The 27,500-nt window shown below is 46.2% G+C and overlaps 1 protein-coding gene across 1 annotated transcript in view; it reads left to right on the forward strand.

Annotated features, from left to right (window-relative positions):
• Nucleotides 1-27,500, forward strand: part of LOC310778497 (metal transporter CNNM4) — a gene marked incomplete at both ends in the record, with an annotated part of 72,704 nt that overhangs the window by 741 nt on the left and 44,463 nt on the right. The window contains 5 exons of the mRNA XM_083638940.1: nucleotides 1,492-1,958; nucleotides 2,710-3,366; nucleotides 18,593-18,736; nucleotides 19,199-19,330; nucleotides 20,701-20,870. Of these exons, the coding sequence (XP_083495066.1) occupies nucleotides 1,492-1,958; nucleotides 2,710-3,366; nucleotides 18,593-18,736; nucleotides 19,199-19,330; nucleotides 20,701-20,870 (1,570 nt within the window). The remainder of the gene's footprint in view (nucleotides 1-1,491; nucleotides 1,959-2,709; nucleotides 3,367-18,592; nucleotides 18,737-19,198; nucleotides 19,331-20,700; nucleotides 20,871-27,500) is intronic.

Below are 27,500 nucleotides of genomic sequence, written 5' to 3' on the forward strand. Positions count from 1 at the left end.
GGGGTCCTTGAGGGGGTTCCAGGGGGTCCCCAGCAAAAAAAAAAAAAAAAGAAAAAGAAAATCCACTAAGTAACACAATAACAGAATATATATGACTATTTTATCATGGCTTTCATACATTTTTTTTGCAATCGTATCAAATGGGGGACCCTGGGACAAATTCTTATCAAATGGAGCTCCGTGGTCTAAGTTGTGAGTTTAGGGGTCCTTGATGTGGGAAAGTTTGAGAACCAGTGATTCAGGGGCCGTGTCCACAGAAAGCTTTTTTTTGAGCTGCCAGCACCTTTCTGCAGTTCATTCCCTATGATCAGGACACTTTAGGAGCGCTCCGCTTCCCAGCACCACACCTGCCGCCTTAAGCAGGAAACATTTGAACTTTTGGAGAGGAGCGCTACTCATCAATGTCACCTTTTTCGTCCGACTAATAAATAAGCAAAATCGAGGAAGAGGTTGGACTAAAAACATAAACAAACATGGTGGAGGAGAGGCTCCAGGTTTGAATGATTAATTGTATTATCTTGTTGGTTGGGTTGATGTTAGCTTGCTATTTACCTTGTACTGCTAGCTAGCTAATGTGGGGTCATCCCTATGTTCCCCGGGTCCTATGTTCCCCGGGTCCTATGTTCCCCGGGTCCTATGTTCCCCGTTTTTAACACTCTCCGTAACATTTGGGGTGTCTATCCGCTATGCCGACCACCCGCAATGCCGACCTTAGGTTTAGGCGTGAGGGGTGGGAGAGGTTAGGTTTTGGGTTAGGGTCTGGGGGAGGTTAGGAAGGGTTCTATGTTCCCCGGTCCCACAAAAACGGGGAACATAGGACCCGGGGAATATAGGACCCGGGGAACATAGGTACGCTCCCGCTAATGTTAGCTACCAACTGTCAGAGTCACCTCTGTGCGCTGTGCGCTGTGTCTGTGCGCATTGGAAGCGCTCTGCTCTAGGCACTCAATCCAAAGCGCTCCACTATGAAAAAATCACACCCTGTTGTTGAAGTAAGTGGTGCAGTTTTGCGCATATTGGACGCCTGCGTGCGTCACTTTAAACTTCATATGCGCATGCAAGTGGGTGGGTGCGTGCGTGCTTTCGTGTGTGCGTATTTCACCGGCTTTGAGCCGCGGTGCCTTCTGTCTCCACTCTCACTTCCTGTTAGAAACCACGGGGGAGGGGCCTAACCGAAATCTCGTGTACACACATCTCGTGCTCAAACACACATCGTCGTTTATAGAAGCGGCTGCGCCGCTTAAAAAAACGCTGTCTACACAGCAGAAATGTGTCACGATATCAAAATATCTTCATATCATAACGATATGATTCCACTGAAAGACTATAAACGATAATGTTGATTTAATTTGTCCCAAAGGTCTATTCTAGTTGACGGTTTACCATTGGACTGAATGTTTTGTCTACTGTATGTTTGTACACCACAATGTGTGCTCTAGAAGATAATAGATAAAAAAATCTGTCTGAATCTGAATGATTGTCCAGCCCTAGGGAGAGGGAGGTGCGGAGCGGCAGCGGCATGGACCCGCTGGACGTCACCTGTGCTGACTTCACCAAAGACATCAGCATCGGGCCCTTCATGAACGTGAGCAGCCGCGGGACCTCCGGCGTCCTCGCCATGAACATCAAGCCGCTCCGCAAGAGCGAGCCGCAGAAGGAGTACGCCCTCTGCGTCCTGGAGGGGGGCAGGTGGATGCAGATGGGGGGCAGCGAGGGCAGGCTCCTGGTGGTGGAGGAGAAGCACTCCCTGCTGCCCCTGTGGATGCAGGTCATCCTCATCGCCTTCCTGCTGGTGCTCTCGGGGATGTTCAGCGGGCTGAACCTGGGGCTGATGGCCCTGGACCCCATGGAGCTCCGCATCGTGCAGAGCTGCGGCACGGACAAGGAGAAGAAGTACGCCGGCAAGATCGAGCCCATCCGCCGCAAGGGGAACTACTTGCTGTGTTCGCTGCTTCTAGGTATGGGTAGGATGATACATCGATCTGCTCGAAATATCGCTACATCGAGCGATATCGTATGGATATCGTATCGATGCAAAGTGAAAATATCAATATATATTGTTGTCATCTTTAAGATACAATTCAAGGTGATGAGGCATACCTGTGCATGTTGATAATTGAAAGGTCATCAAGGGCCGATCAAAAACATTTGCACTAAACATGAGAAACGTGGCACTTTATTGTGAGCAACAGGTCTATTCTTAATCATTTGTATTAAAAAGAATAAATTATTTTCCATTTAAATGTCTGGAAGAGCTCAGAATAAAATGGTCAAATCACATTTTAGTTGCTTTTTGTGAGATGATATAAATGTAACTGATCTTGTCTCAAATTGATCGCAGGTGATTGAATTTAATTGAATTTAATTGAATTTAATTGAATTTAATTGAATTGAAGCCAATAGTCAGGGAAGGAAGCAAACCTTTATTTCCTGTCTGCATTTTATTTTGATCACAGTCTTGTTTTAGTAAAAGTGTTTGTGACATCTCACATGTGGCTTTGACTTACAACTGAACATTTAGCCCACTTTGTAGAAAATACCAACATAGATATCGTGTATCGCCATTCAGCCTAAAAATATCGAGATAGGATTTTTTGGGGGGGTCAATATCGCCCAGCCCTAGTGGCAGACTCACTGTGATATCAACAAATATTGTATAATTGTCCAAAGAATTGATATAATATCGTATTGTGATTTTCACCCTCCTAGGCAACGTCCTGGTCAACACGACCCTGACCATCCTGCTCGATGACCTCATAGGCTCCGGGCTGGGCGCGGTGGTGGCCTCCACCGGTGGCATCGTCATCTTCGGCGAGATCGTCCCGCAGGCGCTCTGCTCCCGCCACGGCCTGGCCGTGGGCGCCAACACCATCATGGTCACCAAGCTGTTCATGCTGCTGACCTTCCCGCTGTCGTTCCCCGTCAGCAAGCTCCTGGACGTCCTGCTGGGCCAGGAGATGGGCACGGTGTACAACCGGGAGAGGCTGGTGGGCATGCTCAAAGTGACCGAGCCCTACAACGACCTGGTGAAGGAGGAGATGAACATGATCCAGGGCGCCCTGGAGCTCAGGACCAAGACGGTGGAGGACGTGATGACGCCCCTGCAGCACTGCTTCATGATCCAGGCGGACGCCGTGCTGGACTTCGACACCATGTCGGAGATCATGGAGAGCGGCTACACGCGCATCCCCGTGTACGACGACGAGCGCTCCAACATCATCGACCTCCTGTACGTCAAGGACCTGGCCTTCGTGGACCCCGACGACTGCACCACCCTGAAGACCATCACCAAGTTCTACAACCACCCGGTCCACTTCGTCTTCCACGACACCAAGCTGGACTCCATGCTGGAGGAGTTCAAGAAAGGTGCGTCGCTAGACCTGGCTCTCTGGCTGACTGACTGACTGATTCACTGACTGATTGATTGATTGATTCACTGACTGGCTGTCTGATTAACCGTGTGTGTGTGTGTGTGTGTGTGTGTGTGTGTGTGTGTGTGTGTGTGTGTGTGTGTGTGTGTGCGTGCATGTGTGTCGGCCTGCATATAACTGTGTATGAGGGTATAGTATACTGTAGGGCTTTCAATAATTCATGAGCCATCACACCCCCCCCCCCCCCCACACACACACACACACACACACACACACACACACACACACAAACACACACACACTTTATTGACCAGCGTATTGACGAGTGGAACATCCGAGCCCCCGCGTACGTTCACATACTGTAGCAGAGGATAACAAGGCAAATGCGACACTCCATATAACAAAGAATAACGACAAACATTCCTTCAAAGCAACATTTCATCCAGGTGGCACCAACACAGTGACTCAGCCTGCTGATTTATTTATTTATTTATTTATTTATTTATTTATTTATTTATTTATTTATTTATTTATTTATTTATTTATTTATTTACTACTTATTTACTACTTACTTACCTTTATTTAACCGGGAAGGGCCATTGAGAGCAAACTCTTTTTCAAGGATGCCCTGACTACAACACACAAAAGAAAACAATTTTATAAAAATGATGATAGAAAATACAATCAATCAATAAAAACATTTAGAAGATTAAGAAAAACAGTCTCTACCCGTCCCATTGTGGTTTAACAAAGATAAAACAGTGATCCTCACTATTTCTTCGATGAGAGCCGCACTGGCAGGACAAAGTCAATAGGAGAGCCACTTTTACCACAAAACACCAAAAGCCACCCCAACCAAGCACATCTGCCTACCATTTTTTTTTCTGTTTTATTGTTTCACACACACACACACACACACACACACACACACACACACACACACACACACACACACACACACACACACACACACACACACACACACACACATATATATATATACCAATTTCCCCTAGAAAATCTTTCAGGCCTGGAGGGATTTCGAAACGTACCCCGACTGCAACGGTGGGGGCCTCGCTGGCGACGCTAAAGTTTTAGCTAACCTGTTCACATCTATGTTCGCAATGGCATCCCAAGTATCATCATCCTATTATGGGATGCGATGCGAACAGTTGTATTATGGGATGTGCGTTTCCCAGGCAACGACACACATTGACACGTTTTGGAACAGCGCTGCACGCTGGCACAATACTCCTAAAAGCAAAATGCTTATTGTTTTGAATGATTTGGCACCTTCTATTACTGTCAACACCAGTATTGTTGTATTGTAATAATATGCCATAAAGGTTTATTGAAATTTTGGGGAGAGCAGGGGGGAAAAAATCTAAAAAAAAAAAAAAAATCGAAATAATCTTCTTTTTTGCTGCAATTTCTTAGAGTCGCCAACTAAAGCTTTAGCCGGCAGCGTCTCGCGAGCAGCGCAATGAGGAACTAGGATATAAAACAATAAAATCAATAAAACGATAACAACAGCAGCATCAACAAGACTAAGGAAAACCAGTGCGATCCGTATGCAGCGCGTCCTCCAGCAGCACCATCTGTGCCAAGGATAGTTTCAGTCTGGCCAGGCTACAGAGTGATGCCATCGAGGCTAGAAGCTATTGGAAATGGGAACTATTATGATTATTAATATTAACCAATGAAGCTGATGATATGTCTCACTAATGCTGTGGCTACACCTCACACGGACAGGGAGAGACGCTACATGAGCCTTTCACTCGGGGTGGGAATCACACGTTTGATCACGATGCGATCCGATCTCCATTCACTTGACAACGATGCGATTTTTGCCGATGTCACAAAGTCTGCCACGATACGATGCGACTCGATTCAATTAGATTCAGGGTGCTGCGATCGATATTAGACAATATGCCCACAATCAGTTAAACAATCAGTTAAAAAAAAAGCAACTAAAATATCATTTGACAATTTTATTGTTGCGCTCTTGGACATTTCAATGAAAAATAATCTATTATTTTTCATAAGATTCCAAAATAAAAGCATAATGTTTATTTCTTTTATGGCGGGTCATCGCGATTAATATCGATGTTTTCACTGTGGATCGATGCAGTTGGATCGTCGATCATTGAATCGATGCATGGTGCTACTGACCCTACCTTTCTACAGCAGACTCCTGTTTCTGTCGTTATCCTGAATTCTCACTCAACATTTACAGCTTGTGACAGCCGCTAACTGTACATTGCATGGCAGGCAGGCATTAATTTATCGTGGAGTCAGTAGTGCAGCGCCGGCCATCGGTACTCGCACCATGCACAGCAGGAGTAGGGCTGGCCTGGGACGATACGTGTATCTCCCGATTCAATACTATCAGGATACTTGGGTGTCGCTTTGAGTATTGCGACTCGATGTTACAATTTATCCCGATTTCGTTTGCTTTTTTTAACGTTAGACCTTGGGGGAAAAGTTGAATCATACACTTCTAGAGACCATTTCCAAAAACCATCCACATCACATGTCAGTCAGTATTTCTGAGATTTATTTCAGCAGCAGCAGGTATGCCTGCCAAGTCTGTGACAGGCAGGTAATGGCCCAGGTAATGGCCCACCGTTACAATAGCTGTATAGGCCAATCACCATCCTTCAACAAGAACAAAAGCAGTTGATCGCCCGAAACTGTGAAACAGTAGCCAATGTAACCAAAGATGCTAACTGCCCTGCAAACACACTGGAAAAGAGACACAAACAAGCCTGGTTTCCTCTCAAAATATAACTATGTAGTGATCCTAAAATTGGAGTTTGTTATATTGAGCGGGTTCTTCAACAGAGAAACTTGCATAACATGTTTGTTGTTGTTGTTGTTGTTGTTGTTTTTTAATCAATTTGGGGATGAAAGATTGATTCAAAAAAAATCGAAAAATACAAAATTGCGATACTTTAATCAAGCCTTGAATCGATTCCACACCCCTACACAGCAGGGTTATGTCATAGGAAAAACATAGTTGGAAAGCCTGGGGGGGGCTGAACTGGGGGGCTGAACTGCCACTGAAATGCCTTCAGTGCTGACATCAGGTCAGTCTGTTGTTTATTCAGGGGGAATGATGGTGCTGTTTGAGACGTGAGTCATATAATAACCCGATCGTGTCAGTTGGCTGCAATGTGACGGGGGCGGGGCTGAGGCCTCGGCTGTTTTGTGTTGTCACGGCGGCCCAGCTGCTGCTGCCTGCAGGCTGTGACTGGTACTGCAGCCGCTGAGACGGCACTCAGAGCACCAGGCACTGAGGAGCCACGCTCTGTTGACTGCTGGCTTCCCTGCTTTTTAATACACATACACTCATCTATAAGCCGCTGCTGCTTCAGTTACTGCACAGTGAGTGGATCCATTAGGGGGCGCTGCTGCTTACATTACTACCATTAGGGGGCGCTGCTGCTTACATTACTACCATTAGGGGGCGCTGCTGCTTACATTACTACACAGTGAGTGGATCCATTAGGGCCAAAAGCCACTTAAGAATCCTTCCCCTTGAGAAGTTTCACCAAGGAAATATTATTACTAGGGAAAAATATATGAAAATTCTAATTTTATCATGCTTAATATTACCATGCAATGCAATGTGAAGAACATACATTTGATTAACATGTTATTTTGCACGTTAACAGATATTGTTATATATCAATATCAAAATAATATCCTCTAATGATTTGCATTGTGGCCATACTGCCCAGTCCTATAGTCATGATAATAGCATGACACCTAAATAGTTTTCGGGCGCAGACGTTGTGGCCTGACGTCAATTTGTAGGAGAAGAGCGGCTGCGCCGGCATGCTATTGGTCTGTGATCGGCGAGCTGCGCCATCACTGGACCGGTCAATCACGCCCGAAACAAGAAGTCATCTATTTTACTCTAAACTGGTGAGTTATATAAAAATTCACGCCCGTACAGTTGGCATGAAAGGTGAAATTAGCTATTGAGACCAAAAGCGTTTTTTGAACCAGGCTGTAATATATGATATATATACAGTGGCGAACCGTTAGGGCCTTCTAGGTATTCACTGAATACTCAAGAAGAAAAAAATTGAAAAGAAAATAATTTCCCCCTAACAAATTATTTGTATTTCTTATTTATTAGTTTTTATTCACTGAAATAACTAATATTGTCGCTAAATTGTTCAGATCTTGGACTCACTTTGTTTCAGCAAATATGGGGTTAAATATTTGGACCAGCCTCCACCGGCAAATGGTATTGATTGATAGCAACCCTTCGCGAAGACCGACTCTAGTCATGACATGAGGATGACAATTTTGATGACAGGTGTCTTAACCAATCAGAATATCATTTAGTTGTGGCGTTAGCCAATCACAATTAGTTGAGTTGTGGGTGGGATATGTCGAGGGATTCGCGAATCCAAGCCAACCAGGAGACGAGACGGACGACAAGGAGGGAGGAGTTTATGATGATGTGCTTGTGACATGCATGAGGTTGTGATGAGGAAATGGACGCGCAGCGTTAGTTTTTAAAGGATTTAATCTGGAGCCGTCAAGCTATATTTTCGCCATTTCCAGGCTAGCTTGGAGGGCTTGCTTGTTGCTTTTCAAGACAATGGGTTTTGTCATCAAGTGAACGTCATTGGTGAGTTACCGCATAGAAGGCCCGGGTCTGATAGGCACGGTTCGCCACTGTATATATATTATGTATTATATATATATATATTATATGTATAATTTACTATGTAATAATAGGGGTTGCACGAGTCCTGATTCTTTCAAGTTGGCCTTTCTACCAATAAAGTCGAGTCGGGGTCGAGTTGTCGTCGTCTACTCGTCACTCGGTGCAGTGCCAGTAAAAAAAAAGAAAAAAGTATTGTCTCGGTCCCTGAGTTGATGACAGCAGAGGAACACATACACAATCATAGTGCCTTGGGAGAACTCTCTGGACAAGTCATATGAAAGCAGACTTCCTGCTCACAGTTGGATGTCCGGGCTGCACACACGTCTGCGTCCAGGGTTGCAGCACCATCTGTTCACGTGAAATAGTGACTCACCTTCCTTTCATCACTGCCGCTCTCACTGCAGCTCCTGCCCGCGCGCCGCGCGCACACCTACTGGAAGCCTGCTCAACTCCAGATAGAAACCCTGTGTTTGTATATTTGATTGTATATCTTTATCTCTTCTCCCTTAACCATCGCCTCCACCACTATCTGCAGCCTCCGTAGGTCCTCCTCAGCCCTGTGGGGCTTTCACGTCACACCGCACTGTTGAGGATCAGCTGATCCCTGTAACCTTCGTAAACAATGGAGCTGCTCGCAACAGTAAAAGTACTCCGATAGCGAGAAAAGCAACAACGAATGTGTGAAGCCACATAGTTCTGAGCCAAGTAACCAAGCTTACTACTAACAGTTAATCTTTAGAAAAAGCAAATAAGTAGAAATGAGTGGAAAAGGCACAAGATGTAAGGTCGGGCATTTTAACATGGGGGTGAATGGGGAATGAGTCCCTTTTGGAGACAGCCTCAAGTGGCCATTCGTGGAACTACAGTTTTTTGTACTTCCGCATTGGCCTCGATTTTCAGACCCGGAATTTGGGGCTTGGTTTCCACACGCAGGCAGATACGCCAAGAGGCCATAGCTGGTGGTTTTACACCCAGTCACAGGTTTTTATCCTGGCAACAGCAAACACGGTAACCCCACACCTGTCCACCTAATGCTGTGGCTGTACCCGCCTCTCATTGGCCTGTCCACCTAATGCTGTGGCTGTACCCGCCTCTCATTGGCCTGTCCACCTAATGCTGTGGCTGTACCCGCCTCTCATTGGCCTGTCCACCTAATGCTGTGGCTGTACCCGCCTCTCATTGGCCTGTCCACCTAATGCTGTGGCTGTACCCGCCTCTCATTGGCCTGTCCACCTAATGCTGTGGCTGTACCCGCCTCTCATTGGCCTGTCCACCTAATGCTGTGGCTGTACCCACCTCTCATTGGCCTGTCCACCTAATGCTGTGGCTGTACCCGCCTCTCATTGGCCTGTCCACCTAATGCTGTGGCTGTACCCGCCTCTCATTGGCCTGTCCACCTAATGCTGTGGCTGTACCCGCCTCTCATTGGCCTGTCCACCTAATGCTGTGGCTGTACCCGCCTCTCATTGGCCTGTCCACCTAATGCTGTGGCTGTACCCGCCTCTCATTGGCCTGTCCACCTAATGCTGTGGCTGTACCCGCCTCTCATTGGCCTGTCCACCTAATGCTGTGGCTGTACCCGCCTCTCATTGGCCTGTCCACCTAATGCTGTGGCTGTACCCGCCTCTCATTGGCCTGTCCACCTAATGCTGTGGCTGTACCCGCCTCTCATTGGCCTGTCCACCTAATGCTGTGGCTGTACCCGCCTCTCATTGGCCTGTCCACCTAATGCTGTGGCTGTACCCGCCTCTCATTGGCCTGTCCACCTAATGCTGTGGCTGTACCCGCCTCTCATTGGCCTGTCCACCTAATGCTGTGGCTGTACCCGCCTCTCATTGGCCTGTCCACCTAATGCTGTGGCTGTACCCGCCTCTCATTGGCCTGTCCACCTAATGCTGTGGCTGTACCCGCCTCTCATTGGCCTGTCCACCTAATGCTGTGGCTGTACCCGCCTCTCATTGGCCTGTCCACCTAATGCTGTGGCTGTACCCGCCTCTCATTGGCCTGTCCACCTAATGCTGTGGCTGTACCCACCTCTCATTGGCCTGTCCACCTAATGCTGTGGCTGTACCCGCCTCTCATTGGCCTGTCCACCTAATGCTGTGGCTGTACCCGCCTCTCATTGGCCTGTCCACCTAATGCTGTGGCTGTACCCGCCTCTCATTGGCCTGTCCACCTAATGCTGTGGCTGTACCCGCCTCTCATTGGCCTGTCCACCTAATGCTGTGGCTGTACCCGCCTCTCATTGGCCTGTCCACCTAATGCTGTGGCTGTACCCGCCTCTCATTGGCCTGTCCACCTAATGCTGTGGCTGTACCCGCCTCTCATTGGCCTGTCCACCTAATGCTGTGGCTGTACCCGCCTCTCATTGGCCTGTCCACCTAATGCTGTGGCTGTACCCGCCTCTCATTGGCCTGTCCACCTAATGCTGTGGCTGTACCCGCCTCTCATTGGCCTGTCCACCTAATGCTGTGGCTGTACCCGCCTCTCATTGGCCTGTCCACCTAATGCTGTGGCTGTACCCGCCTCTCATTGGCCTGTCCACCTAATGCTGTGGCTGTACCCGCCTCTCATTGGCCTGTCCACCTAATGCTGTGGCTGTACCCGCCTCTCATTGGCTGGAGTATGACATCTCATCATCATCATGGAATGTGAGCTGGCTGATTTGTGTGAGTGCTTGTTATTGAGCTGTTGGTTTGTGTCGTTATGTCACGTCAAGCACTTGTGACCTTGACACCGTTTGTGACCTCGCACAGACCCACAGAGCTGTGTGGCACACAGATCACACGGATCACATGTGCCCGTAACACCTAAGCATTGTAGCACAGACCCACAGAGCTGTGTGGCAGGAGCACATGTGCCTGTAACACCTAAGCGTTGTAGCACAGACCCACAGAGCTGTGTGGCAGGAACACATGTGCCTGTAACACCTAAGCGTTGTAGCACAGAACCACAGAGCTGTGTGGCAGGAACACATGTGCCTGTAACACCTAAGCGTTGTAGCACAGACCCACAGAGCTGTGTGGCAGGAACACATGTGCCCGTAACACCTAAGCGTTGTAGCACAGAACCACAGAGCTGTGTGGCAGGAACACATGTGCCTGTAACACCTAAGCGTTGTAGCACAGACCCACAGAGCTGTGTGGCAGGAACACATGTGCCCGTAACACCTAAGCGTTGTAGCACAGAACCACAGAGCTGTGTGGCAGGAACACGTGTGCCCGTAACACCTAAGCATTGTAGCACAGACCCACAGAGCTGTGTGGCAGGAACACATTAGGGCTGACACTAACGATTATTTTCATAATCGATTAATCTGTCAATTATTTTCTCGATTAATCGATTAATCGTTTGATCTATAAAATGTCAGGAAGTGGTAGCAAATGACGATCAGTGTTTCCCAAAGTCCAAGATGACGCCCTCAAATGTCTTGTTTTGTCCACAACTCAAAGATAATATCAGTTTACTGTCAGGAGTAAAGAAACCAGAAAATATTCACATTTAAGAAGCTGGAATCAGATAATTTAGACCTTTTCTCTTAAAATGTTACTGGTCTTTTGGTAGAAAAATATTAAAAAGCGTTTATTTAGACATGGCTACAAATTAAAAAACACCAACATGTTTCTGCTCACACATCAGGAGCCTTCATCAGGGAGTAAAATGACTCTCCCTGCCACATGGCTCTTGCTTGTCAGCTTTTTTCTTCCCTCCATCTCTCGTCTTGATCTAATTTGGGCAGTTCCTTCAACTTCTTTGTCTCCAAAGCTCTTAGTCCGATCTGCTCTATATTAAGAAATCAGACGCAGCCTGTTATCTCTGCAATCAGGCTAAATGCACTTACTGCTCTGACAGATCCAACAGCAGTGTGACTGCTCTGACAGGTCTAACAGCAGTGTGACTGTAGCTCTGACAGGTCTAACAGCAGTGTGACTGCTCTGACAGGTCTAACAGCAGTGTGACTGTAGCTCTGACAGGTCTAACAGCAGTGTGACTGTAGCTCTGACAGGTCTAACAGCAGTGTGACTGTAGCTCTGACAGATCTAACAGCAGTGTGACTGTAGCTCTGACAGATCTAACAGCAGTGTGACTGTAGCTCTGACAGATCTAACAGCAGTGTGACTGTAGCTCTGACAGGTCTAACAGCAGTGTGACTGTAGCTCTGACAGATCTAACAGCAGTGTGACTGTAGCTCTGACATATCTAACAGCAGTGTGACTGTAGCTCTGACAGGTCTAACAGCAGTGTGACTGTAGCTCTGACAGATCTAACAGCAGTGTGACTGTAGCTCTGACAGGTCTAACAGCAGTGTGACTGTAGCTCTGACAGGTCTAACAGCAGTGTGACTGTAGCTCTGACAGATCTAACAGCAGTGTGACTGTAGCTCTGACAGGTCTAACAGCAGTGTGACTGTAGCTCTGACAGGTCTAACAGCAGTGTGACTGTAGCTCTGACAGATCTAACAGCAGTGTGACTGTAGCTCTGACAGGTCTAACAGCAGTGTGACTGTAGCTCTGACAGATCTAACAGCAGTGTGACTGTAGCTCTGACAGATCTAACAGCAGTGTGACTGTAGCTCTGACAGATCTAACAGCAGTGTGACTGTAGCTCTGACAGATCTAACAACAGTGTGACTGTAGCTCTGACAGGTCTAACAGCAGTGTGACTGTAGCTCTGACAGATCTAACAGCAGTGTGACTGTAGCTCTGACAGGTCTAACAGCAGTGTGACTGTAGCTCTGACAGATCTAACAGCAGTGTGACTGTAGCTCTGACAGTTCTAACAGCAGTGTGACTGTAGCTCTCAAATACATACCTACATGCAATTTTTCTTTCAACCATATCCTACTGTCTTCCAATCTGGTCACTCACGACAAAGGAAACCATAGAACCCGTAGCAAGACTCTACAACAGAGCATATAAAATTCATGGTAACTTTCCACCTTGGACTCACCACTGTACTGCACTCTCACACTCCTCTGCTCCAACTTTTCAGAATTACACAAAAAGTCTAGCCATTAAGTTTTATTTTATGCTAAGAAACAACTCTTCTCCAACACTTACAGCCCTACTCCCAAGACACAACACAAGACAAGAACGCATCACTAGATCAATCTCGCATGCACTTATACCAGTACCGGCATACAAAAATAATTATGGACTAAGATCATTCTTCCACACATACACCAAAATTTGGAACGAGATTCCATTTCACACCAGAGAAATAACCTCTATCTCACATTTCAAAAAAGCTTACAAACAACATTTGATGCTAGAAAACACCTGTATTCACTGATCCGACTCACCCCTAGGTTTTAATCTTTGTTGTTGTTGTCTTCGTATTGATGAATGAATGAATGTCTGTAAATGTAATTGTTTTTGTTAGGCCTGTAATATTGTATGTAGTGAAATTGAACATGTCCTGGTATAATTATTTTTCTGTTTAATGTACTGCAGAACAGGAACCTACTGAAAACCAGTTTGTAACTGAGTCAGGCCAGTTAAATGTACATGTGAAATGTCATTTTATCCCTTCCTGTATAAATAAAGTGAACTGAACTGAACTGAACTGAGCTCTGACAGATCTGACAGCAGTGTGACTGTAGCTCTGACAGATCTAACAGCAGTGTGACTCACTGTAGTCACACTCTGACAGATCTAACAGCAGTGTGACTCACTGTAGTCACACTCTGACAGATCTAACAGCAGTGTGACTGTAGCTCTGACAGATCTAACAGCAGTGTGACTGTAGCTCTGACAGATCTAACAGCAGTGTGACTGTAGCTCTGACAGGTCTAACAGCAGTGTGACTGTAGCTCTGACAGATCTAACAGCAGTGTGACTGTAGTCACACTCTGACAGATCTAACAGCAGTGTGACTGTAGCTCTGACAGGTCTAACAGCAGTGTGACTGTAGTCACACTCTGACAGATCTAACAGCAGTGGGACTGTAGCTCTGACAGATCTGACAGCAGTGTGACTGTAGCTCTGACAGATCTAACAGCAGTGTGACTGTAGTCACACTCTGACATATCTAACAGCAGTGTGACTGTAGCTCTGACAGATCTAACAGCAGTGTGACTGTAGCTCTGACAGATCTAACAGCAGTGTGACTGTAGCTCTGACAGATCTAACAGCAGTGTGACTGTAGTCACACTCTGACAGATCTAACAGCAGTGTGACTGTAGCTCTGACAGATCTAACAGCAGTGTGACTGTAGCTCTGACAGATCTAACAGCAGTGTGACTGTAGCTCTGACAGATCTAACAGCAGTGTGACTGTAGCTCTGACAGATCTAACAGCAGTGGGACTGTAGCTCTGACAGATCTGACAGCAGTGTGACTGTAGCTCTGACAGATCTAACAGCAGTGTGACTGTAGTCACACTCTGACATATCTAACAGCAGTGTGACTGTAGCTCTGACAGATCTAACAGCAGTGGGACTGTAGCTCTGACAGATCTGACAGCAGTGTGACTGTAGCTCTGACAGATCTAACAGCAGTGTGACTGTAGTCACACTCTGACATATCTAACAGCAGTGTGACTGTAGTTAGAGATGGCTCAATGTTTGATGACTGACTGCTGACATTTCGGAGGCCGTGTGTCTGTGAAACTGGCAACTCCCCCTCTAACCTTGCGTGCTTCTTCTCCCCCCTCAGCGTTCATGGCCTGTGTTTCATACTGCCCCACTTTCCTGCATATTGATTGGTTCATTTGTTTCCCGCTGATTGATTGGTTAATGGCTTCGTGGGGGAAACATGCACATTTTGGAGCAAAGAGCCTGGGCCTGTTCGGGCCTGCAGAAGCATGAAGCCACATTAGTCCCAACAAGGCTCTAAGGCAGTGCTGACCAATTGGGGCCCGCGGGCCAACTTGGCCCGCGCTCTGTTTGTTTTGGCCCGCCACGGATTTGGGATTCGATGGGGAGAGCCGAAAAACATTATCAGATATCTGCACTGATTGCAAAGGGTGGACGAGCTTTTTCATGTGGTGACTTTGTGAAACAGTGTCTGAATGTGGCTGCGGATACTGTGTTCACTCCTGAGCTAACATCCCTGCAAATTGTCATGGCAAATTGTTTACAAAAGATGGACAATAAAGCTGATTTTCAAAGTACCTTGAGGATTTTTCAAGTTGTGAATTAAGTCAAATTTCTCTCTTGATTACAAAGGTGGAAAATACAACTGTTTTTAACTGCGTGTTTACTGATTAAATGTTTAAGCTCCCCACAAATGCAGATGTTTTTTTAAATATATTGTAGCGCGGGGAAAGGTGGAGTATTATGGGATAGCTAGTAGGGTGTATGTCTAACTGTATCTGTCTGTTATGTTGTTCTGTGCATGTGGGGTTTGGGGTTTTGGAGTGGCAAGTGAAGGGAGCATAGGGCCAGTGGGTGGAGACTAGGGGAGGAAGGGGAGAGCTGTGTGAAGCTGGAAGAGAGCAGACGTGCTGGGGAGAGCTAGGCTAGGTAGGAGAAGCTAGCGAGGTGTTGCCTTCATGTGTGTCTGTCCGTTCACTAAATAAAGAGTTTGATAAGCCAAAGGATCTGCCTCGGTGTGCGCCTCATTCCGCCACATTGGTGTCAGAAGTGGGATCGTTTTGGCTTAAAAATCAGGCTCGACTTAGCGTTAGCAGTTAGCCGTTTCTAGCTAGCTGCCACGGACGACCACAAAGGAATGGCACGCGACGGAGCACACCGGGAGTTGACGATAACTCCGGAGCACAGCTGGTGGTCTGCCAACTTGGGGAAGATGGAAGCCCGGTTGTTGAAGGGGGTCAGACAGCTGTTGGAGGCTACGCCTGCCTGGGCAGAGAAGTTGATGCAGCTAATAAAAGAGGCCACTCTGCACGGTGAGCAGCGGCCGGAGCCAGCACGGAGACTGTGTTGGACATGTGGGAGACCGGGCCATCTAGCGAGGTGGTGTCGCAGCGGTCCCGGGGGAAAGACCAGGTACACGACGCGACGGTACTGGGGAAGACCGGGAGCCTGCTGGTTATGTGGAAAGATGGGACACCTGGCCAGGGAGTGTCCAGAGGCTGTCGGAGATCGGGGGACAGCGGGAGAAGAGAGACGTGCAGGCGGCGGGCAGGTGAGACTCTGCTGGACTTGCCGGTCGCCGGAGCACTTGGCCAGGGACTGCACTGAAAGGGTGGAGGCCGGAGGTGAGACACAGGCTGGAGAGAGTGTGAGCAGCCGGGGAGAAGAGAACGTTGTGACGGATAGGAGAACGGTGCTGCAGGGGAACAACCAGAGGGAAGAGCCGGTTCTTCAGGTCGGGACGATTGTGTTTCCTGAGGTACCAGCGGTGCAAATGTCGGAAGAGCCGGCCCAGTCAAACTGCTCCACACCCCCCGCTGGTGCTGTGCGGAGGGCCGGGGTGGAGAGTGAGATGCCGTCCATTTGTGTTCCCACCGCTGACCTGAGCTCGCCGCCCCCTGGTGGAGGGTGGAAGGACAAGCGTCTACAGGTGGAGGATGAGAATGTGACTATGGGGGATGTCGATGTGGAGGAGTGGATACGCAGACAGGCGGAGGACACTAGCGTTGGACCGGTGCGCAAGTGGGTGGCGTTCGGACGCCGGCCTTCCGTGGAGGAGGTTGGCATGTGTTCAAGTACCACGAAGGGACTGTGGGAGTTGTTTCCGGACCTGAGGGTGTGGGGGTCGGGGATTCTGGGGTTGGAAGGGCGCGGGAATGGAGGCAGCGTCGTGGTTGTGCCCAGCTGCCTGCGGGGGTTGGCGCTACGGGGGGCGCACAGGGGCCACAGCGGTCAGGGGCATCGCGGGCCTGAAGAGACACTCAGCCGCCTTTGTCGACATTTCTACTGGGTGCAGATGGAGGAAGAGGTAGAGGACTACTGCCTTTGCTGTGTTGAGTGCGGTGCGGGGAGGGGGAACAAAACTGTTGAGTGGGGAAGGGTAGGACCACCTGTGCCATGGTAACATCAGAAACGGAGATGGGCTAGATGCACGTGGGACTTGGAGATGTGATGTGCGGGGGGGGAATAAAAGGGAATAAAAAGGGGAAATGTTCTGTTTAAAATGTAAAATGTTGAATGGCTTATAGTGTTGATGTAGGGTTGTTTTGGGGTGTCATTTGGGGGCAAATGGTTTAAAAAGGGGGGGGCAGTGTAGCGCGGGGAAAGGTGGAGTATTATGGGATAGCTAGTAGGGTGTATGTCTAACTGTATCTGTCTGTTATGTTGTTCTGTGCATGTGGGGTTTGGGGTTTTGGAGTGGCAAGTGAAGGGAGCATAGGGCCAGTGGGTGGAGACTAGGGGAGGAAGGGGAGAGCTGTGTGAAGCTGGAAGAGAGCAGACGTGCTGGGGAGAGCTAGGCTAGGTAGGAGAAGCTAGCGAGGTGTTGGCGTGCCTGCCTTCATGTGTGTCTGTCCGTTCACTAAATAAAGAGTTTGATAAGCCAAAGGATCTGCCTCGGTGTGCGCCTCATTCCGCCACAATATATAACCAATTGCAAATTATTACAATTACCAAACAGATAAAAAGTAGATTATTATATTGAAATGTTATTTTAGATTTAGAATGTTAATTTTCTATAAAACACAATACATTTTAATGTAATTCCACAACGTTTATTTTTGGCCCTCGGCCCTCCACCCAGATTGCGTTTTGGCCCTTCATGGGAAAGAATTTGGGCACCCCTGCTCTAAGGCTACATTCACACAGCCATCCTTAGTGCTTGAATCTAATCTTTTTCCCCCTAAGTGACTCAGGTCAGTCTTTTTCATGACTGTGTGAACAGTACAAGTCACATTGAAAGTGACTTTTTTAAAGATGACTTGGGCTACTTTCAAATGTGGAAAAACATCAGATTTGAATCTGATGTTTTGGAATGTGACTCCGGTGTGAACAGACATCTGGCCCATATCTGACTTAATGCTTCAATGTGACTTTACGTCATTCCAGAGCGACATTCGTCACTATTCTGCACTGGTGGGAGGAGGGAGGACAAAGCAGGCAGATTGTGATTACAAACATGGAGGACAGCTGTGAGGGAGCTAATCAGTGGATGGAGGGACAGTGAGGTTTTAGACCTTATAAGAATTAGCAAGAAGTAGCAGCTATTGCTCCACAGAAAGCCATTATTAAAATTTTGGCTCTCTTTCTCCTCTTCCTCGCTATCATCTGCTCCCGTATTCACTGGCTTCCACTGCACAATAACTTGCAAATTAAACCATAAACAACAGATGAAACAACATCGTCAGCTACCCCCATGTTTACTGCTGTCTTCTTCCGGGTTTACGTAGAACAGCAGTGTGCTGCGTGTGACGTTATTGTTGTTCTTCTGCGCATGCGGGTCACTTCATGTCTGTGATCTGTTCACACTGGAGTCTGATATGGGCCACTTTTAAAAAGTCTGTGTGAACAGCCACACAAAAAATCAGATGTGAGCAACAAATCAGATTCAAGCGCTGTGTGAACGTAGCCTTAGTGTTTTATGGTCAAGATGTGCCACTTCTGCACAATATTTGATGTGGATTTCTCACAATGTAACCACCCACCTCTCTGCCCTCGCCAGGTAAATCCCACCTGGCCATCGTCCAGAAGGTGAACAACGAGGGGGAGGGCGATCCCTTCTACGAGGTGCTGGGATTGGTCACCTTAGAGGACGTCATCGAGGAGATCATCAAATCAGAGATCCTGGACGAGTCTGACCTTTACAGTGAGTCAACACTTGCTGGCTGCCACACTAGGGCTGGACGACATGGACAAAATCAAATATCACAATATGTTTGACCAAATACCTATAATTGATATTGCAACAATATTGTTGGGGTCACTATTGGTGCTTTCACAAAATATTTATACAATGAGATTTTTGATAAATATTAATCAGTCATGTAGATATGACGACTAAATGGGTAAAGGCAAATAATAGAACAACAGTCTGGTAAGTTCAGAAAATCACATCACTTTACTGTAATGCAGCCTTTAAAAGCAGGAAAAGACAACACTTATCATGATATTATGATATCCAAAATCTAAGATGATATCTAGTCTCATATCACGATATCAATATAATATCAATAATCAATATTTCCCAGCCCTATGCCACATAGCCTAGATGTAAAAAAAAAATGAATGTGCACTCTCACTTCTGTCTACTGTCCCTGTGTTTCTGCAGCTGATAACATCAACTGGAAAAAAGTGGACCCCAATAAACACAAGCGAGACTTCTCCGCCTTCAAGCAGACAGACAGTAATGTGAAGATCTCCCCTCAGCTCATGCTGGCAGCTCACCGCTTTCTGGCCACAGGTGAGCGGGCGAGAACATGACGGATAATCTCACAGCAGGCCAGCGGAGATCTGTTCGAATTAGAAGCTCATTCAACAGACTTTCTGTGCAGTCAAGGCGTGTGCTAGATTAGCACTGGTCCTCGTGGGGCTGGATGACCCCTGTCCCGCACGTTCACCTTGTTGAGAAGTTCTCTAGACCTTGTTGTGAAGTTCTAGACCTTGTTGTGAAGTTCTAGGCCTTGTTGTGAAGTTCTAGACCTTGTTCTGAAGTTCTATGTTGTTGTGAAGTTCTAGACCTTGTTGTGAAGTTCTAGAACTTGTTGTGAAGTTCTAGACCTTGTTGTGAAGTTCTAGACCTTGTTCTGAAGGTCTCTAGACCTTGTTGTGAAGTTCTAGACCTTGTTCTGAAGTTCTAGAACTTGTTGTGAAGTTCTAGACCTTGTTGTGAAGTTCTAGACCTTGTTCTGAAGGTCTCTAGACCTTGTTGTGAAGTTCTAGACCTTGTGAAGTTCTAGCAGGCTATAGTGTATGGTTACTGCTGTGTGTTTGCAGTGTTCACGGCACCGTTCTCTCTGCAGAGGTGCAGTATTTCATGGTAAATGCGCTAACAGCGTGGCACTTTGCGCCGTCTGCAAAGACCTCCGCGGAGTTTCATTTTTTTGAGAGGAGCGCAGTGCGGACCCTCAGTATAACCAAAGATTTGCCTTAACCAGACCAGAATGCAATGCTGCCTCTGTGTGCCTCAAGACATTGGGTTCTGACTGAGTGGCGTGGCCACGATCATACTCATAGACCAGACCGGCACCGACAGGGGATAGAAAACTGCAATTTGACGTGTTTTTAGCTTAGAATTGTTTGAATGTCACGCGTCTGGGCAATTGGCCCGAGAGAATTCTTCGAGCAAGATGCATAGAATCGCCGTCTCAGCCACTAACAACCCGTAACAAATGCTTTGCAATGAGATGTTCAAAGCGCTACCGTCTCCTTCAAACTTCCTGTTTGCTTCGTGGGGGCAATTGATTGCACCCCGGCAAAGAACTTACATTGACAAGAACTGAAGGGTCCATTGCAACATCAGCACACAGCAAATCGGCCATTTTGGCCTGAAGGAGACTAGCTCTGATTGGCTGTCATGGTTCTGTGGTGTTGTCCCATTGGCGCAAGGAGCCATTTTTTCAGGCTGAAATGGCAGCACCTCTATTGTCAAAAAAGCACAAAAGCTTCATCTCTTGCTTTCAGTACTCTTTTGACCCTGCTTCTCTGTTGCTTGTCATTTCACAGGTATTCTGGGAAATGTAGGAAATCACTAGCTCAAGTATAAGTAGAAAAGTTAGGCTGATCTCTCTATCTCTGTTTCCCCCACATCGCCCCCTCTCCTCCCCCAATCAGAGGTGAGCCTGTTCATCCCCTTCCTGATTACAGAGAAGGTCTTGCTGAGGATCCTGCGCCACCCGGACGTCATCCACGAAATCAAGTTCAACGACAACGACAAGCGCTCGCCGCAGCACTTCCTCTACCAACGAGGCAAACCTGTGGACTACTTCATACTCATTCTGCAGGTACGCCGCACTCAAGTCACCAACACGGGTGAGGGGTCGGGGCTTATGGCAGATAGACTCCAAGTTGGAGTATATATATATATATATATATATATCTATATCTACTGTATATCTCTATATCTATATCTATATCTATATCTATATATCTATATATCTATCATGCTGCACTTATCCTGGGATCCAGTCCCATATGAATGGCAGCTGTCAGCACTCCATAGGAATCCTTCATTGGGGCTGCTTAGCGGGCTACATGTCACTGACATGGGTTCTGAAATGAAAAGGGCTGGATCAACCTGATGTCAGTCAATCCAGCTCTGGTCCACTAGCTGTCTACTCTGCATCCTGTGTGAGACACTAGAGACAATACAACTGACATTTCATTTCATTTCAGATATTAAAATATTTTTGGTTGACATGAGGGACTGACTGTGTAGATGGAGCAGATTATGATGAAAATCAAACACTTTTGACGAGAGAGCGTATGAATAAGATTAGAGCTGGGAAGCACAAACTTTTTTATTGCATTATTTTTTATTTGTGATATAAACACAGTACAGCACAAATCCTCAAATCCTTCCCTGACCATGGGAAGCCAATTCAATGTTTATTCTCCTGTGTGGATTATCATGTGTCTCTTCAAGTGTCCTTTATGGCCAAAACATTTACCACAGACTGAGCATTTAAATTGTTTATCTCCTGTGTGGACTATCATGTGTCTATTCAAGTCTGCTTTATGGCCAAAACATTTACCACAGACTGAGCATTTAAATTGTTTATCTCCTGTGTGGACTATCATGTGTCTCTTCAAGTGTGCTTTATGACCAAAACCTTTACCACAGACTGAGCAAAGATATTGTTTATCTCCTGTGTGGACTATCATGTGTCCTTTCAAGGCTCCTTTTTGACCAAAACCTTTACCACAGACTGAGCATTTAAATTGTTTATCTCCTGTGTGGACTATCATGTGTCTATTCAAGTCTGCTTGATGACCAAAACATTTACCACAGACTGAGCAAAGATATTGTTTATCTCCTGTGTGGACTATCATGTGTCCTTTCAAGACTCCTTTGTGACCAAAACCTTTACCACAGACTGAGCAAAGACATTGTTTCTCACCTGTGTGGACTATCATGTGTCTCTTCAATTGTGCTTTATTACCAAATAGTTTATCACAAACTGAGCAGCTGGAATGTTTCTTCCCAATAACTTCACTGTTTTTCTGTGAGTCTAAACCTGACTGAGGTTCACTAGTTTCCATCCATTGATCATCATTGTCTTCAGTTACAGAAGATTCTAAAGTCTTGTCATGACTAGTTGGTTGTGAATTATCTGGATATATAAGATATATGTTCCTGGCTGGTTCTGATACTCCACAGTCCTCTCCATCAGCTTCTGTTTTCATCTGTTCAGTTGAGCAGCTGGCTAGAGGCTCTGCCTCTCTGTTCTCCACAGTTTGGCATTGATGAAGCTGTGAGGACTGAGGTTTCTCTTCCTCATCTTCACTCTTCACAGAGACAGCAGTGAATGGGAACTTGGTGATATCAGCCTCCTCCAGCCCTTGAAGCTGCTCTCCCTCGTCCTGACTGGTCCAGAGTTCCTCCTGTTGCTCTTTAATGTGTGGGGGCTCTGGGTCCTCCTGGTGCAGACTGGGGCTCCACTCAGCGGGAACCCCCTCCCCAATGACCAACAGCTGCTGGAGGTCTGGAGGCAAGGCTTCTCTGTGTAACCGCACAGCGTCCAGCAGTTTCCGTTGTCGGTCGATCTCCTCTTGTGAACGAGTAGCTTCCTCCTCGTACTCTGCTATCATTCTTTCAAACAGCCCAAATATCTCTCCAACCGCTGCAGTTAGGTGCTGCTTAACCACCGCTTTGAACTTCTGGACTTTAGACATGTTCATTTCCACAAAGTGACTTTACTGAGAAACTTTATCCTTCAAAGCTCCAATAGCTTCACAGCTAATGTTAGCTTCACAGCTAAACCATTCATCTGAGTCCATAAGCGATGAGCTTCTTCTTCCACACATACAAGTCTTCTGTTTGTAAATTAAACTTCTGAACCAGGAAACAATACGCTACTGCTAATGAACAGAGCTTCAACCAACACACGCAGTGTTGCCAGGTCGGAAATGTTGAATGATCGTAGCTGAGGGTCAAAATTATCGTTTTTGGACCAGCGGCCGTCTTTCACCACTTATATACCCTCAGCAGGAAGGATTTATGACATCAGTGATGACATCACAATTGCTCAAGTGACATCACAATTCTTATGACATCACTGGTGATGTCATAATGACAGATTCCGTACTCGGAATGGTTCACTCACTCATTCACTCACTATTCCCCTAGTGTTTATCAAAGTATATGGGGAATTATGATCAAATGAGTTTCGGACGCTACCTCACACTTCTCCTTTGGTAAACACAACAGCATTTCATAAGTAGGCTATATGGGAGAAAATGTAGGGTACATTCTCTGTTGACTCTAATGGCAGACAGTGCATTGATTGATTGATTGATTGATTGACTTTATTCATACTTTGAAAAGAATACATAGAAGCCAGCTTCGCATAGGCTACACATTTACAACGGTCCCAGGATAAACACAATAAAGCTGGATTTCAAATACATAATAGGAAAAAAAGAACACATGTCATACAACATACTCCGACTCCGAAAACTGAAAACAGTTTTGAAGACATTAATTATAGTTTGACAGTTGGTTATTTGAGTTGAGGTGTGGACCAGTGATATCATTCACGCACAATTAATGACATGACTGGTCCACACCTCAAATCAACTCTCATATCATCTATATCTAAATATATATATATCTATATATATATAATTAGGGCAACGACAAGCGCTCGCCGCAGCACTTCCTCTACCAACGAGGCAAACCTGTGGACTACTTCATACTCATTCTGCAGGTACGCCGCACTCAAGTCACCAACACGGGTGAGGGGTCGGGGCTTATAGCAGATAGACTCCAAGTTGGAGTATATATATATAGATATATATATCTATATATATATATCTATATCTATATATCTATCATGCTGCACTTATCCTGGGATCCAGTCCCATATGAATGGCAGCTGTCAGCACTCCATAGGAATCCTTCATTGGGGCTGCTTAGCGGGCTACATGTCACTGACATGGGTTCTGAAATGAAAAGGGCTGGATCAACCTGATGTCAGTCAATCCAGCTCTGGTCCACTAGCTGTCTACTCTGCATCCTGTGTGAGACACTAGAGACAATACAAATGACATTTCATTTCATTTCAGATATTAAAATATTTTTGGTTGACATGAGTGACTGACTGTGTAGATGGAGCAGATTATGATGAAAATCAAACACTTTTGACGAGAGAGCGTATGAATAAGATTAGAGCTGGGAAGCACAAACTTTTTTATTGCATTATTTTTTATTTGTGATATAAACACAGTACAGCACAAATCCTCAAATCCTTCCCTGACCATGGGAAGCCAATTCAATGTTTATTCTCCTGTGTGTCTCATCATGTGTCTCTTCAAGTGTGCTTTCTGACCAAAACCTTTACCACAGACTGAGCAATTCACTTGTTTATCTCCTGTGTGGACTATCATGTGTCTATTCAAGTCTGCTTTATGACCAAAACATTTACCACAGACTGAGCATTTAAATTGTTTATCTCCTGTGTGGACTATCATGTGTCTCTTCAAGTGTGCTTTATGACCAAAACCTTTACCACAGACTGAGCATTTAAATTGTTTATCTCCTGTGTGGACTATCATGTGTATCTTCAAGGCTCCTTTTTGACCAAAACCTTTACCACAGACTGAGCATTTAAATTGTTTATCTCCTGTGTGGACTATCATGTGTCTATTCAAGTCTGTTTTATGACCAAAACATTTACCACAGACTGAGCAAAGATATTGTTTATCTCCTGTGTGGACTACCATGTGTCCTTTCAAGACTCCTTTGTGACCAAAACCTTTACCACAGACTGAGCAAAGACATTGTTTCTCACCTGTGTGGACTATCATGTGTCTCTTCAATTGTGCTTTATTACCAAATAGTTTATCACAAACTGAGCAGCTGGAATGTTTCTTCCCAATAACTTCACTGTTTTTCTGTGAGTCTAAACCTGACTGAGGTTCACTAGTTTCCATCCATTGATCATCATTGTCTTCAGTTACAGAAGATTCTAAAGTCTTGTCATGACTAGTTGGTTGTGAATTATCTGGATATATAAGATATATGTTCCTGGCTGGTTCTGATACTCCACAGTCCTCTCCATCAGCTTCTGTTTTCATCTGTTCAGTTGAGCAGCTGGCTAGAGGCTCTGCCTCTCTGTTCTCCACAGTTTGGCATTGATGAAGCTGTGAGGACTGAGGTTTCTCTTCCTCATCTTCACTCTTCACAGAGACAGCAGTGAATGGGAACTTGGTGATATCAGCCTCCTCCAGCCCTTGAAGCTGCTCTCCCTCGTCCTGACTGGTCCAGAGTTCCTCCTGTTGCTCTTTAATGTGTGGGGGCTCTGGGTCCTCCTGGTGCAGACTGGGGCTCCACTCAGCGGGAACCCCCTCCCCAATGACCAACAGCTGCTGGAGGTCTGGAGGCAAGGCTTCTCTGTGTAACCACACAGCGTCCAGCAGTTTCCGTTGTCGGTCGATCTCCTCTTGTGAACGAGTAGCTTCCTCCTCGTACTCTGCTATCATTCTTTCAAACAGCCCAAATATCTCTCCAACCGCTGCAGTTAGGTGCTGCTTAACCACCGCTTTGAACTTCTGGACTTTAGACATGTTCATTTCCACAAAGTGACTTTACTGAGAAACTTTATCCTTCAAAGCTCCAATAGCTTCACAGCTAATGTTAGCTTCACAGCTAAACCATTCATCTGAGTCCATAAGCGATGAGCTTCTTCTTCCGCACATACAAGTCTTCTGTTTGTAAATTAAACTTCTGAACCAGGAAACAATACGCTACTGCTAATGAACAGAGCTTCAACCAACACACGCAGTGTTGCCAGGTCGGAAATGTTGAATGATCGTAGCTGAGGGTCAAAATTATCGTTTTTGGAGCAGCGGCCGTCTTTCACCACTTATATACCCTCAGCCAGGAAGGATTTATGACATCAGTGATGACATCACAATTGCTCAAGTGACATCACAATTCTTATGACATCACTGGTGATGTCATAATGACAGATTCCGTACTCAGAATGGTTCACTCACTCATTCACTCACTATTCCCCTAGTGTTTATCAAAGTATATGGGGAATTATGATCAAATGAGTTTCGGACGCTACCTCACACTTCTCCTTTGGTAAACACAACAGCATTTCATAAGTAGGCTATATGGGAGAAAATGTAGGGTACATTCTCTGTTGACTAATGGCAGACAGTGCATTGATTGATTGATTGATTGATTGACTTTATTCATACTTTGAAAAGAATACATAGAAGCCAGCTTCGCATAGGCTACACATTTACAACGGTCCCAGGATAAACACAATAAAGCTGGATTTCAAATACATAATAGGAAAAAAAGAACACATGTCATACAACATACTCCGACTCCGAAAACTGAAAACAGTTTTGAAGACATTAATTATAGTTTGACAGTTGGTTATTTGAGTTGAGGTGTGGACCAGTGATATCATTCACGCACAATTAATGACATGACTGGTCCACACCTCAAATCAACTCTCATATCATCTATATCTAAATATATATATATCTATATATATATAATTAGGGCAATCACCTAATAAAAAGATCCGGCTCCGTCAGGTCACCCACACGGGTGCTCTTTACAGCCCCTGAAAGTTTCAGCCTGATCGCACGTAAAACAGCACAAAAAATGAAACAGACAGACATTGCTTACTTGCTCCCTTTTAATATAGGATATATTAGGGCCAGTGGTCTGACGCTGATGCTGTGACTTTATATGCACTAGGCATCTCGCGCGGCCGATTCCTAGGCTCGCACGCCGTGCGGGCTCGCTACCTTGGCCGATGCGCGTCCTCACCCGTCCTGCAGCTCGCCAAGCTGGCCCTGCAGCTCGCATCTACAGCTCGGCTGCTGCGCGGCCTTGCCCGCAGCTCGGCTGCTGTGTGGCCTTGCCTGCCCTATTGGCGCGTGTCTCCCTTAGTCTCTCTCCCCCTCTCTCTTTCTCTCCCTCAGTCTCTCCTCCCCCCCCTCCCTCTCCTATGACATCACTGATGATGTCACAGTGGGATTTATGACATCACTAGGATTTATGACATCAGTAATGATGTCACAGTGGGATTTATGTCATCATTCACGGATGATGTCACAGTGGATTTATGACATGACAGTGGGACAGAAAAACAAACAGACAGGACAGAGGAGAGGAGCCTCAGCTCCCATTTATATACACACAAGTATATACTTTACAGTACTAGGGATCTCATGCGCTACGCACGCTCGATTCCTAGGCTCGCCGAGCTGGCCCTGCAGCTCGCATTCGCTGCGTGGCCTTGCCCGCAGCTCGACTGCTGTGTGGCCAATGCATCACTGATGGTGTCAGATTTATGACATCACGGATGATGTCACACTGGGATTTATGACATCACTGATGATGTCACAGTGGGATTTATGATATCACTGATGATGTCACAGTGATT

This window comes from Poromitra crassiceps, assembly GCF_964638095.1.
Source record: "Poromitra crassiceps genome assembly, chromosome: 6".
NCBI lineage: Eukaryota > Metazoa > Chordata > Actinopteri > Beryciformes > Melamphaidae > Poromitra > Poromitra crassiceps.